Below are 14,647 nucleotides of genomic sequence, written 5' to 3'. Positions count from 1 at the left end.
AAAACCATCAGGCTTAGATTGTCCCTCCACAAGCAGCTGTCAATGTGCAGCGCAATGCTTGGGACAGCCAGCCTCGTGGAACAGAAGAACCAGGGGCTGACAGCAGAGTCCTCGCCCACACCAGGGAATGAACAGGAAAGCAAAGACCATCCAATCTATCCCTCCTCCATTCCTCCTGGGACGTTTGAGTGCTGAGGCATGCCGGCTGCCTTCCTGCCCGCTTGCCTCCCTGCCTGGCTGGCTTCTGGCCAGATTCCCATCCAGCCCTATCCAGACGGCCCCGTCCTCCAGCGGGGCCCCTCCAATCAGTATGGCAGGCTTGTTCGAAACTGCCTCTCCCCCCGTCCCTCCCCCTCCTCCCCCCGGCAGCTCCGGCTCTGAGGCTGGATCTTGTACTCCAACCGGTCCCACTGCCTCACGGCCCCCTCCTCACTCCTCCGGGTCGAAGCTGCAGGGCCTGTGGAATTCCTGGCCATGTTCGTGTACCCACTTGTTGGCCACTGGAAGGAGAAAGAGAGCAGGCAGGTGAGGACCAGCAACCACTGGAGACAAGACTACCAAGACAAAGCTTCAATCGAGAAGCACGCAGATAGCCAGCTTACTATGAAATAAAAGATTCTTTTTCAAGTGTTTTGGTTTTCTTTAAGGTTAAGGGAAGTTATACTAAAAGGCTGCCTTTGTTGTAAATACAGGAATGGTTAAAGGAGAAAGGTCAACTTTTTTTTTTTGCTTTATCTCACTTTGCCTCCTTCTGAACCCAGTCACCAAACACAGCAGTCACCAGAAACAAATCTGTAGTCATCAGTCCTTCAAAACGCAAGAATGGTGCTTTTTGAAAGATTTTTTTTGTTGTTGTTGGCAAAGTTTTTCTAGATAATGGCTATAAAGTTGTCATTGCCTGCGTTTTATATAACGGCGCAGTGCAGCAAGCCTGCCTGTCAGCCGTGTTCGAAGCTGTGCAGAGCCTTAAATCTCCCAGGTTTGCTGTAATATCAGCCAGATGTTTCACCAAGCACTCATGATGTTGCCATGGGGAGGAGACAGCTGCTGTTAGTGACAGTTTTTAAAGAAGTGGATAGTTATTGAACTGGAAAAAAAATCTTACAAGCTTAAATAGATCGAGTTATTCTCAGTTTTGTGTGATTGTACATTACCAGTAACAATGTGTGGGAGTGGCTGACAAGATTTAAGCTTGGGCCCCAAGCTTACTGGGCTCAAGACGGGTGAAAAGAGGGTAGGCAAAAGGAGAAAAACATGTACACATACATCAGCTGGCAGAATTCTTAAATTCTTTTTTGATGGCGTAAGACTTTTCTCACGGAAAGAAATACAACACTCATTCCAAAAATATTTGGAAACATGGGAGTGTTTTCATCCGAAATCTTATTTTTTCATTTCGTCTGAGTTAATTCTGCATTAATTCGTAAATTAAGCATTCTCTTCACAGAGATTTCACACAGAGAACTGCTCAAAGTGACTTACCCCACTTATCTCCAACCAAGACAGGACAGCCTGCGTGGAGAGTATCCCCATTGCCCTGGCCATTTCTGTGCAGATTCCACCAGAAAACAGCTGCATTCTGCCACAAAAATAGGAGGATTAGGATTTCCCAAATGCTGGTGTAAAATCAGCTCAGCACTGCCAAAGGCAGGACTGGGATTAGTCAGCTAAGACTCCTGACTCCAAGTAACACTCCCTGCAACTCCATCGCAGACTGTGCCTCCTGTGCATCACAGCAGAGTGTGTAGCTGTAAAAAGATTAATGACTTAATGACTTAGTGGGTAGGCAGGTTGGAAAAGTCTGTCTCCCTGTCCAATTCTGCCCATGTACACGCAGTTGTTGCTTCTGTGAGCCAAGAATTAAAGAGGCTATTGGTCACTCTGAATTGGATGGGCATGTTAATACAAAATAACTGGCAATTCTTAATATAAATATAGGCAGCTAAAAGAAAAGCATTACAACCCCCCCCCCCAAAAAAAAAGGCAGATAAACTCAATAGAATCTAAAACATGTTAAAAGCTATTCTCATTTGACCATGAAGAACTTGTAAAAAAAAACAGATTCATGTTTTTTTTACCATGAACATTCAATTAATGTTAATTTGCATAGGAAGCAGGCCCTTCCAGACCCTGGTGTTTACACATTCCACCCTGTGGCTTCTCAGAGGTCACAAGGTTAAAGCCCTGGAGAGCTTCTCTGCTATTACAAAGCCTGCCCATTTCCTGAAATAAACAGATATTACACGGGGCCAGAGTATAGCCAGGTGGGCAGGTACCTGGTGTGCACTATCCTTAAAAACCAAGCATCTATTTCTGAGTCAGTTTTGGTTTGTGTAAGAGAAAATACATGCAGCTCGTCTCTGTTTTACACTTCAGGTTTGCAGTCAGTAATTTCATATTATCAATAAAAAGAAACAGTCTCACCAACATATAATGCTTTGGATATCAGGTCTGTTTAATCATTTACAATGTCACAGTAATGAGGACATTTCTATACGCACCAGGATATCTTACATTGGAAAAAATACTTTCCAGTCCAAACGATTTATCTTCCATTTTGGATATATAAACATTTTTGTGGTCATATAACTTTCTTGAAATGACAGGATGTTACAAGTAAAGCAGCAGTATCTGTCTTAATGAGAATGTAGAAAACAGTGTTTCCAAATCTTGTGTTCCTTGCACTAAAGAAATGCATGTTTAGTGACAATGTCTCAGTAAAAAACATTTAATCACCCTGTTTGTAAGACAGCCAGCCATTAAAGTGCTGATCTTTATTTTACACCTCTGAGGGATGATAATGTCTGTAAACTGTAAAACACAGTCACTGTTTCTTGCTAGGAGAGATGAAAAAATGCTTGACTACTTATTGTAATAAAATTGGAAAACCAGGTTTATCAAGCATGTATATGGAAACAGTCTATTGTGTAGGAGATATTCATCAAGCTACCAACTCAGACGCCTTCAATAAACCTTCTACAATTGCCATAAATAAAGGACAGAAGTCTAAATACACTTGTAGACAACAAACGGCTTCGTCAATTTTTCCAATTAATTGAAGCACACGCATGGGACACTGAGAAAATCATTGTAGCCAGTTGGGACAATTATCTCTAAGGCTTTTGTTTTGAAATCAAAGAAACTGAAGCAGGTCTACGTCATCTTTGAGAAAACTCAAAGGTATTAGATGGATCTTGCTGCACATTGACAGAAGCTAGAAGCATGCAAAAATAAGAGATGTGTCTTTACCTTCACTACTGGAACACTGAAGTTAGCGTAGATAAATGCTGTGGATCCACCTGCTTCCACAGAGCTGAGCTGACAAAGACAACAATGGGTTCATTGTAGATGACAGATTCATCACTCTATATTCACATTTTTATAAAGGGAATGTTATAGGTCTTTATACATTGGTACGTATTTACTATGCACATTAGTACGAGTGCATAAACAGAAAATCACACTTACATAGATCATAAACGTTGCCAAACGATTTCCTGTTTTGAGCTTGTAGAGTGGGCTTGACTCGGACTGGTTCCAAAAAGAAAAAAGAAATCAACAGAGCAGCTATAAAGGGCAAGAATTAGGCATGAACAAGAGCAAAACAAAGAAGATATACAGTATGAAGGCAAGGCACTGATTTAGGTACAAGCCTTCAAATTTGTGTTTTGCATTGCCAGAGGAACTACGGTAGATTTTTGAAAACACTCACAGTGGCATGGTCAAAGTGAGGCTCATAATGTCCACCAATCCCATAATTCACCACCTGGAGATACTCTGCATATGGTGGCAGCACGTTTAATCCGGTCAGTGCAGTAATTCGCTGGTCAAGCCTCCTGACAATAGGGTGTGTTGTGTCGTTTAGCCAGGCACTGGAATTGCATAAGACATTCTGGTTATTCTCTTTTATAGTGTGTGGTCTGCAATGGTTTTTTTTTTCCTGCCATGTCTTTTTTTATTTTATTGTCCAAAAAGTCCACAGTGACGACATAACACTAACATCTCTTATACGGGCATGATCATTCACATCTGCACTGAGAAAAAACATTTTGTAAATAAATCTACAGTGATAACATGTAGATTACCATGTAACACCCAAATGAAAATGCACCTTATTTGCACAATCACAATATTAAAAATAAAAATTTGTAAAACAGAAAAATCTTTATCCAATTTACGATGTTACAATAACTATAGAAAAGGACGTCAAATGATATGGACTACATGGTTCTTTTAATTCATGTTCCTAATCAGACGCAACATTTTAATAGATAAACAGAATTAGGTTGAAACATTTAAAACAAGGAGTGTCAGTACCCTGGAAAACACAGTATATTACATTTTCTATAAACATTTAACGAGTTTCCAAATTACAGAGCCTTGCAAACGTTTATGGACCGTTTTCAGCTTTTTATAGCATTTACAGAAGAGCAAGAGAGACCAGACCTGCTGGGACTACTGGGAGGTTTTCACTCTAAATATTTTTGCACATCACAGATTCTCTGAGAGCCCCGTTTTGTAGTTTTGCCTTTTTAGACGATACTTAGAAGGAACCGCAGAATCCGTCTTCAAAGAGCTGGGATTTACAGAGCACTAGCTTTTTATAAAAACGCAGTTTGAGGCGCAAGTTCTCCACAGAAGCGACAACTGCATTTTCATTTTTATGGACTCCAGTGTTTTTTTTTTTTGTGTGGTTGTTGTTCAATTTACTGTTTCTTTAGTTACTTTCTATGATGACTAAATTTGAGTGGGATCATGGACCTTGAAGCCTCTTGGGTGAATTTTGTTTTGTTTATAAAGATGAACATCTGTGAAAGGGAAAATCTAATACCTTAACTTCTTGATAACTTCTTCAGCCTTTATATTTTTCTAAAAGATGAAAACTACTTGATCTCCATTCAAGTCGAGATCCAAAATTAGCTCAGAGACACAGTATGACTTGCATTGTTAGTTGGTAACTCCCCACACAAAAGTCAACTATAAGAACATGTTTTAAAGACACATGGATGTTTATGTGCCAAGAATGCTTGTTTCTAAATATCAGCATTAGAAGATTTACAGCTTTGCCTTAACCCCTGTTTATCCGTTCCCAATTAAGGAAAAAATGTTATGACTGGCTGGTTTCTGTTTTCATTATACAGGACCGCTTCTATGTGTATTGTAGTATTGTGCTTATTTACTGTACCTCTTACTAATGCGATATTCTGCTGCGGACTGCGTCTCTCCAGAGGCCACCACTGATCTTCTCAACTGATACAGAAAGAGACTCAATGTTGGTACACATGTGTCATTTAGCTCCCTCAGACGGAACTTCAATAAGTACAAGAATCCACTGGTCTTGTTCTCCATGAGTTCTCGTGGGTAGTTCTTATGATTCACACTATTGCACTTCCAGCAACGTGTGCGTCACTGTTTCTCAAAACAAAGAGTAGCAGGATGATAATACAAAGCACTAAGCTCAGGGTGGTCAATCTGTGGCCTGTCTGCCACATGGAAACCTTTGGAATGGCAATCCCAGAATTTCATCAAGTCTTCAAAACATCACACATGTTCAGATATATTAGACATTCTTAAGTTTTACTCTAAACATTTGGGTAGAAGGTGTAGTGAGCCTAAAGGCTGAAGGAGGGACACTGAGGCAATCGCTTATTTAGTTTAAGTAAACTGCCACTAAATTCAACCAAAAAGCATGGGCATTGTATTTGAATGGATATGCACAAATACTTGCTCTGCATTATTGCTTACTAGCATTCAAATGTCTAGGTTATAGACCCTGAGCTAGGAAAGAATGGAATAAATGACACAAGCCGAAATTCTGGGCAAATGAGACATATTCCGTGTCTGGATTTAATGCACTCTGTACAATATGATCATATTTTTTAATTCCCAATTAAATAAATACAGACGTTTTCAATTAATGATGGAATGGAGAAACGTAAATCATCCGCAGCTGCTGGCTAATACTGATGGACTGTTTTCATGGAATCTCCTAAAATTCTGCACAAAACCACAAGAGCCGGATTGCCTATCCCACCACAGGGTAAAGTGAGGGAATAGTTTCCACCATCCATATGGATGTGAAGAAAACCAAGAGGACTGTAATTTTCACAGAGGGGATAATATTGAAAACAAATTGAGTGGAGGTAATTCATTGGTTATGCCCTAGAGAATGCCTGCAATCACATCAAACATTCCGCCTAGGAGTTGTTAATCCCTGTGCGGCACTAATTTACCAGATACGAAAGACCACAGCAATATCACTTGGACGTACAGGCAGTGACCTGAGGTATGAATCATCTCCCACATGCTCAGTTATGGCTGCAGACATTTTCAGAGCCACAGAAGGTATCACGTGTCTGTTGCTCTGTCTTTCAATTGTCACTCTCAATGCCAAATATGAACAGGGCCAAAAAAGCAGTCTCGAATAGCAAGAGTAACCTCAAAACATGGGGATCTGTTTGCTCATTGCAAACAGTTGTAGTTGAAAGATATGAAGACCAACCTTGATCAGAAATATTGACTCCCATTTTTATAGAAAGTAACTTATTTTACAGAGTTAACCTCATGTCTGAAAGAAGTTCAAGCTACTCAAAATGTGGGTTTTTGAACATAAAATTATAAAATTGTATTTTGTATTATGTTTTTGCCTAGTTCTAAAGGCCACTGAAATTCAGCACTGGGAGTTAATTTATAAGAGCCACAAAAAAGGTGTAAATTTATTCAAATTAGCTTCATGCTAGGCTGAACCGAGTGACCTACCAGAAGATAAAACAAAACATCAAGTCAGACCAGTAGTTAATATACTCACTGCCACATCGACCACGGTTTATAGTTGAATGTATGACTGTCCGACTGCCAGTTTAATCTAAACCTTCCTTGATAAAGCAGCAAGAAAATGTACACCTGGCAGCCAGCCTGAAGCTCCGCTAAACAAACCTGATTCCAAACTTTCAAAATTGGAAACTTCCTAAAATAAACAGAAGCTTAACAGGACTGCCAAGCCAAATAAAACGAAATGTCTGCGAAACGCAAACGGTCGGTCACATTTGCACATCACCTGAACAAGAATCTCAATCTCAAAGATACTTTTTGTTTGCGCGTTATCGGATGAGTCATAAACTTCTGATATTCAAGCGTGTCAATGAAATTTTACAAGGAGGATATACCAGATCTACTGTTGCCTATATGCTGTTTTGTATATTTGCTTTCAAGTGGGCTTGTAACTACGCTTACTAACGCTAGTTCTGAAACTGTGGATCTATGGAGAGAAAAACATGCATTACATTTAGCACTGCCATTACCTGTGCTGAACTTTTAACACTTTAGAATATATTTGCCTTTTTGTGGACATTTGTGTGGCCTGAGAAACTTGGTACAACTGTACTATTTTTAAAAGCGATGCACAGGGATGGAGAAAGCATAGTGTATCCCAGATGCATGGCATTCTTATGGCATGAGCAAACAGGAGCATTACCAATGCGAAGGGTACAAACTTACTCCTGGTTCTGCAGAGCTCTTCACACTTTCAGCCTCTGCATCACTGACGAAGCTGTGGTACAGAACCACATATGGTTCCAGGCTGACGACCTCTCGTTTCATTGGCTCGAGAATCAGACCTGGGTTGCCGTTAGTAAAGTAATCGCAGAACAGCCCGGGGTTTTCATAATGTTTTGGCTGGAAACAGAAACAGCATATGAAGCTCATTACAAAGCTGGAATAAAAAAAGACCCATTGTTTTTTTTTTGCGTTTTTGTCAATTTTGTTCTTTTGAGCATTAGGTTTTCTGGTTTCAGCAGCAGCTTCAACTCCCATTTCAAAGACTAAAAGATGTGACGGTATTTCATTAAATTAAAGCTTTCAATTTCTAAAACATAACGGACACGTTAATTTGAATAGGAAATCAAGTTTAATTAATAACCTTTTCTACTTTGCGTGAATCCCCTTTTCAACATTTCTTTTTTTTTGCATAAAGAAGATTTAAAATGTTAAAATGGCCTATAAACGGGGTCAATGTAACATTACAAGAAAAAATAGAATTCAAGAATATTGCAAAGCTTTTTTTAGAATTAGATTTGTGTCTGTAACAGAGAACACAAAGGCGCGTTCAATTATATTTTGCCTCCTTAAAAAGTTAACACGAGGCGTTTCATGCTATATCCACAGGTGTTCATACGGACCCTTTAACACTCCCCACCCACAAACACATGAGTATACAGATTTTTCTGAAGATGAACATAAAAAAAAACAATTTTTAATAAAAAAATGGAGCATAATGGCAACAGCAATTTTGGGTGATCAGATGACTTTTGTTTCTGTAGTGCTTTTAAATTCTTTATAGGAACAATTTCCTCACTCAAACACTGACTCAAAAGAAGATATATGTTATTACCTGGGACCCCAGAGTCTGGCACAGCCTTTCATACACATGTCTTGTATGCAAGTAAGTGGAGTTTGGTCTCTGCAGGACAGTATGGTGGGATTCTATGGGCGGAGATGCAGCAAGGAGTTTTTCATATTTTTCAATGTTCCGGGAAACCCTTTTATTGGAAGGATCTTTAAAAACAAATACAAAAGAAACTCTGAGCGTGGCGTAACCCTGACTGTGACTCCAAATCAGCTTGTTGCCTAGAACAATGATCTTAAGGGGGATGGGATGTTCCAGCAGTAATGTGGGAGCTATACAGAAAAGCCATTAGAATTGAGCCAAGCTTGCTGCAAAAAAAAAAACAGAACAACTTTAAAGAAATCATATAAGAAAAGCTTGTAATAAATGAAAGGTTTTAAGCGAATATCGATACGATTCTCTTTTTTTCTAAATACAATGTTAGACTGTAAAATATTTTTTAGAACAGCCATAAAATATTATGTTTTAGAAAGGTCATGATAACATTATATATTCTGCTTCTGTTGAACCTGACCAGAACCTAAAACCACATTAATGCACAGATGATTCGATGTGCACAGCATTTATACAGTATATTAAGGAAATGCCATATGATCTCATCCTGCAGAATATGAAAAGCAGCTGCTTGACACAGACTCTTATGCTGGTGCTCTGTATTGTTTTAAGATACTGTAAGTCTGTACAGTTAGTGTGGATAAAAACATACCATAACGCAGGAGCTCCTGGGAGAGAACCCAAGCGTAGGATATGTTTCCCGTCTGAAACAAAGCATTAAAAAAAGAGCTCAATGCCTGTTGAAAAGAAAGCTAGTTCTCCTGAACAGAATCCTATCTATCTCTGTGAGTGGGCACTGCTCTGAATTACCTTGCACTGTACCTTTTTAAATGCCCCCTGGATGGTCTGATTAACATTCCAGGTGTTCTCCCACCCCATTTCCTGAAAGGTTTTACAAAATGCATTAAGCAGTTCTAAACAGACGCAGAACTATGTAGAAAATAGCAAAACACAGCACGTACAATCTCCTACATACAAAACCAAGCAGGATGAGCCTCAAGTCGAACATTTGTGTGTCTGTCTGGAGTTGTATGGTAAGTACGTTTTGCCATCCACCGTTTCAAACTCCAGCCTAGCTGCAGACAAAATAAATCACCCATCTGCAATTTTACTTACCGTAAGCCGTAGCTGTGAGGCAGAGGCAGTGCTGGATTACTGTTTAGCGGTTGAGTCGACAGGCCCCTAACGCAGGAGAAAGAAAACCAACGAGAGAGAGAAAGGGAGCTAGAAACAGGGAGAATGTGGCTACCTTGAAGTGAGAGTAGGCCAGGTGGTCCAGGGTGTCCTCCAGGTTTCCTTCATCTTCAGTGATCCACTCACCCTGGGCCCTGCGAAACAGGCGAGCTGCCTCTTCCAGCCACTGCACTGAGTGATAGAAGTCCTCCATCTCGTAGGCCACCTGAAACACACCCCGACAGGCAACATGTCCAGCTGCTACCTGCATCAGCACACTTACAGCTAATCCAAGTGATTTCCTCCATGCTCAAGGACCATGAGAACAGTTGTCATTTGGTTGCCAGTAGCTTATGGATCTGAAAATGTAAACCCCTGGAAGGTACTTTTTCTATTTACTGTACGGACTGGTTCATATAGCCAGAGACCAGTAGAAAAAGAAAAACAGGAGATCCTCATTCTATGTTTTTAAGGAACAAAATCCAAAACAGTAGAATACTCTTTCCTAGCAGATGCAAATTTAAAGGAAAAAAATGTGAAGAGTCCTTCGAAAGGCAGCTGATGACACACAGAAGTCACCAGTGACTTGTTGCAGTGCTCAGGGAATGCACGGAGTTCTATCTCTATGAACTATTAAAGACCAAACAATCTAATGCTGTAATTATTCTCTACACTGTGGAATTTTAAGAGTGTTAAGTCAGGCCGCAGTTTTTAGCTGTGAAATCAGGGCACTTGTCTGCCAAAACACTTTGACATCATGGGCGTCTGAAGAAAAAGAAAATTACAGCTGGCTCAAGTTTTATTCATACAATTCATATACTGTATATTGCTACCCTTGATGGGCATGATAATTGATGTAAAAGTTGGTTTTACCAAAACAATTACTTATACCGAATGTACACTTGCAACAGGTACAGGGTATTGCAAAACCAAATCTGTTCTAAGTAAACAACGTGCAAAATCATCCGTACCCCACCCATTGATAATTGATGACTTAATTGATTTGCTTTCTTGTTTAGACTGTTATTGAACTTGTTTCTTCACTCAGTCCCCACAGTCAAAAAAACACTATTTGAACTGTCTGCAACAGTTTCGGTTTACAGAACTTTAAACAACCTTTCCTTGCCTCGATTGCCATGATCTCTGACTCTTATGTGGCTTTATTGAATAATTAATGAACTGCTATGATTATGCACAGATCAGTGAGAATCCCCATTCAATCAAGGTTATCTCAGAAGAACCTTGATTGTTTGCGTTTTCCCACCTTTCCAACTTGGAAGCAGTCATCTCCTGAGAGGGGGACGGAGACAGCGGGTCTGTAAATGTCCATTGTCTGACCTGCAGTGACCCTCTGGAACAGTCCATTCGCTAGCCCCTCCACACGGAGAGAGTACACATCCTGGAGCCTCATCAGCCCCTTGGCAGCCCCTTCCAGATCTTCGAACTGGGGCAGGCGGCCCTCCTCTTTCTCAAAGCCTGACTTGAAGGCTAAACAACGACAAGGAAACCGGGTCATTCTCCGCCCCGCAATTCAGCATTGCGACCAAAACAATTTAAAAAATTGCTTTATAAGCCAGTCGGGTCTTGATTAGACGTCAACTGCTGAAAGGACCGCGACAATTTGGAAAGCACGCTACTCAGAAACTAAAACATTGAACTATTTTGCCCTCAGAACTCAGAGACTGAAAGTGTTCAGCCACTTCCTGGGAGGGGGCAGGGCGGGCGGGTGATGGTGTCTCGGGGATCTTCAGCTGTTACGCAAACCGGCCGTGAAATTGTCACCTTGGGAGTTCTCGTGGGCTTCATTGCTGTAGACCACATTGAGCCACTCAGACTGCAGGCGCTTAATCAACGTGTATGCCACCAGAGGGTTAGCCATTGCTGCCACTGGACTGTGATACACATGACTGTGCAGGTCTGCCACCTTCGCATAGAATCTGAAAGGAAAGACAGGATTGATGTGTAAGGGACTTTAGCTATAGCACCACATATGAAAGCCTGAGAACAACAGAGAACAACAGTATATATAAACAGTTTTTTTTATATACTGTATAATATTATTTAGATGTACTGTATAAATCATTCATTTAAAAAAATGAATGACCTTAAAAATGAATCAAAGTCAGGCTTTTGAGAAATTAATGAATTAAGGTCTGTCTCTGTATACAGATACTACTAACTGGTTATTAGCGAAAAACTACCTGCAGGTTTGCCTACCTAGAATGGCAGGAAAAACTGAAAGCAGAGTGAACTCTGGTTCAGATTTAAAAATTAACCTGCCAGCTACAAAGGCAAAACCCAGCACCTGACAGCTGATTCCCATTAAATAGATGTAAGTAGCCCCTGAATTCTGCCTTCAAATGATGTGTTTGAAATGCGATATTCCTGGCTGTGTTAGGCCTTAGTCCAATTAACAGTTAACAATGAAGTATGGGCGACAAAGTGTTAGACACAACTAGTACAATTCTTTGAAAAAGAAAAGTAGCCAACACACAGAGAGCTGGCTAATGAAAGTATACATTGAATAATCAATGGGTCTGAGAGAGGAGGGCTGAATACACAACGAGAATTGTGATGACCAGGGAAAAGAATACCCATTTTTTTTAGGATTCAGTTTTGGCTGCTGAGCCAGGAAGACGTGCGAGAAGCCATAGTAAAATGTTCCTTTGTGAAGGAAACAACAGAGATCAAGCTCCCTGCTGCTCCCCACAGGACACACTCTTTCAATGAAGGAGAAAAGAGTACAGGCTGATGACACATGCTGTTAGCCTGTCTCTGCCTCATGTCCATTGGTTAGTAAATAGGATACCCCAACCCCAAAAGGAAGACAGGGGAAATAAGCACAAATACAAGAACACACATAAATAAATGAGAGGTACTGTAGGTAACACGGCTAAAGAGTACTTTTTTGGGATGAGAGCTTTCTCCTCTTCAGTCATATTCAAAAACCGTTTCCCTTTACTCGGTATAACATGGGTTCTCTCTAAGTCCAAACACCACACTCCACTTAATTCCGCATTTGGGAAAAAAAAACTACGATGCGCACACACACACCATAGAATTTGAGCATATCCTACTCCTTATGTGATGACACTTGTGTGCCATGACGAACTCGCTGCATCTCACGAAAGCAGCGTGCACAAGTTTTAGATTACACCCGTTTAGGGCTAACGGGCTAGTATGCTTTTCCAATACACAAGAGAAAAGGAAAAGGCTAGCAGTGCCTTATCGAAACACAAAAAAAAACCGCCTCTAGAATCTAAAACGTGTTATTCAATAGTAAACATTATATTACCAAATATTGCCAGAATGCGTGACTTCCATATGATAACCTGATGGTAAATTGTTGTCAGCTATAATTAACAGCTCTGCAATATGAATGCAAAGTAATTAGCAAAACGTGAACAGTAAATAGCTTTAGCCACTCTTAACACACAAATCATTTTGAATTTAGCCATAAAACAGAGTGGGACCCACCTTTTGATGTCATTCAGCCTTAGAGTTTCATCCTCAATATAGGTCCTTAAATGGTTTAGGAGCTCTTTCTCTACAGAAATGGCTTTCTGCACATTAACCACAGAAGTGTAAATTTCACCAAGAGAAGGCGGCACCACAATGAAGTTGATGAAAACCAGAATTTGGAGATTTTTCAGGAAGAAAGATATTCCACAGTGTCTGAATAATATTCGATAAGTCATTTTAATTTAAAAAAAGAGTCGCATTGAATACGTTCAGCATAAACGACGAAAACGGATATAAAAAAAATCACCGCATTTTCCTTGCCAAAAGCCAGTAGTTCAGCACAATGTAAAGCGTTTCTCGAAACCTTTTACAATTACTTTCAGACGTTTTAACTGCAGCTCCCAAATCTCCTTGTGGCCAGCGTAGTTCTCTGCAGAAATGTGAGACCACGCAGATGAGGTACTAAGTGAACACAGGAGGTCTGACTGCGTTCAGCCCACACTTGCAGGAGACGAATTTATACAAGTGGTCAGAACAAAACAAATAAATGTATATTTATTTAAATTACAGTTTATGACATTTTTTGGGACAGGGACCGAAAATGCTTAAATAAATGTATATGCACTAGTTTTCATATCACAAAACCGTTATTAGTTTTCTCCATTTGAAACGTTTTTATTTTACAAACTATATCAAATAGCACACTTTAAAAATGTTAAATTCTAGGACTCCGCCGAATATACCAATAAAATACTCCCGAAATAGTGTTTATTGTTTTAATCAAAATTCATTTTTATTTATTGTTAGGACTCTTGGGAAACCATACATACATATTGTACATATTGATGCATCAAAAACCAATCTTTACTATCACACCACTCTTGCTCGAAAATCCTTATAACGATCACTAGATTAATTAATTAATTTTTAATTTATCAAGGATTCCACTGCTCTATAATTAAAAAGGTAAAATAGAGGTAGGGATATACACGTAGTACAAAGCACGCGTTTAAGAGGTGTAATTGTAAATACAAAACTGAAACATCACCATCACTAATCGTTTCCACACGAACAGTAAAACAGCAGTTACACGCGTAATCTGTTGAGGATTGTATTCCGATTTGCAGAGACTTTCACAATCAATTACAGACAATAAATTAAATGATAATACAAGAGGGTTTAAATGCATCTTGGGGAAAGCAACATACAAAGGTCACCTGGGAAGCAGAGTTTTCCATTTCATTTAACTCCTTCACCTCCAGATGGGGTTAGTGAAAGGATTTACATTTTTTTAAAGTGTTTTTCAACGGTGTGAATTGGTTTTAATTGAGTTTTACAGCAACACGTACTTACGTCCAGGAGGAAATAGTAGGATTAGCATACAGAGAAATTTCAGAGAGAATCAAACGTTTTAAATCAATGGTTTCAAACTCGGCTCCTGGAGAGTCAAACATCTTTTGTTTGTTTTTTTGTGTGTTAAATTAAATTAACTGCCTAATTGTAAAACTTCTTACTACACTACGAGGGGTTTTATAGGTAACTGCACCCTTTATG

The 14,647-nt window shown here is 39.8% G+C and overlaps 1 protein-coding gene across 1 annotated transcript; it reads right to left on the bottom strand.

Annotated features, from left to right (window-relative positions):
• Nucleotides 1-346: 346 nt before the first annotated feature.
• On the bottom strand, nucleotides 347-13,329 carry p4ha3 (prolyl 4-hydroxylase, alpha polypeptide III). Its single transcript, XM_088921856.1, has 13 exons — nucleotides 13,109-13,329; nucleotides 11,414-11,568; nucleotides 10,896-11,119; nucleotides 9,708-9,857; nucleotides 9,111-9,162; nucleotides 8,390-8,553; nucleotides 7,498-7,674; nucleotides 5,186-5,250; nucleotides 3,713-3,872; nucleotides 3,469-3,531; nucleotides 3,250-3,318; nucleotides 1,483-1,579; nucleotides 347-500 (listed from the first exon to the last, which is right to left on the bottom strand). Exons 1-13 carry the CDS (start codon nucleotides 13,327-13,329, stop codon nucleotides 430-432), a joined length of 1,668 nt encoding a protein of 555 aa, XP_088777982.1. The 3' UTR covers nucleotides 347-429.
• Between the last annotated feature and the right edge of the window lie 1,318 nt (nucleotides 13,330-14,647).

This window comes from Atractosteus spatula, chromosome 7, assembly GCF_055471065.1.
Source record: "Atractosteus spatula isolate fAtrSpa1 chromosome 7, fAtrSpa1.hap1, whole genome shotgun sequence".
Classification (NCBI taxonomy): Eukaryota; Metazoa; Chordata; class Actinopteri; order Semionotiformes; family Lepisosteidae; genus Atractosteus; species Atractosteus spatula.
The sequence above is the reverse complement of the archived record's forward strand: the minus strand, read 5'-3'. Positions and strand labels throughout refer to the sequence as shown.

Bases quoted from the DNA above. Each gene is read 5' to 3' on its own strand.
- p4ha3 (XM_088921856.1), bottom strand. From the start codon at position 13,329: ATGACTTATCGAATATTATTCAGACACTGTGGAATATCTTTCTTCCTG. The intron at 7,675-8,389 runs GTAATAACATAT...TTCTGTTTCCAG, and splicing joins GCCAGACTCTGGGGTCCCAG to CCAAAACATTATGAAAACCC. The intron at 5,251-7,497 runs GTAAGTTTGTAC...TTTCTGTATCAG, and splicing joins AGAGCTCTGCAGAACCAGGA to TTGAGAAGATCAGTGGTGGC.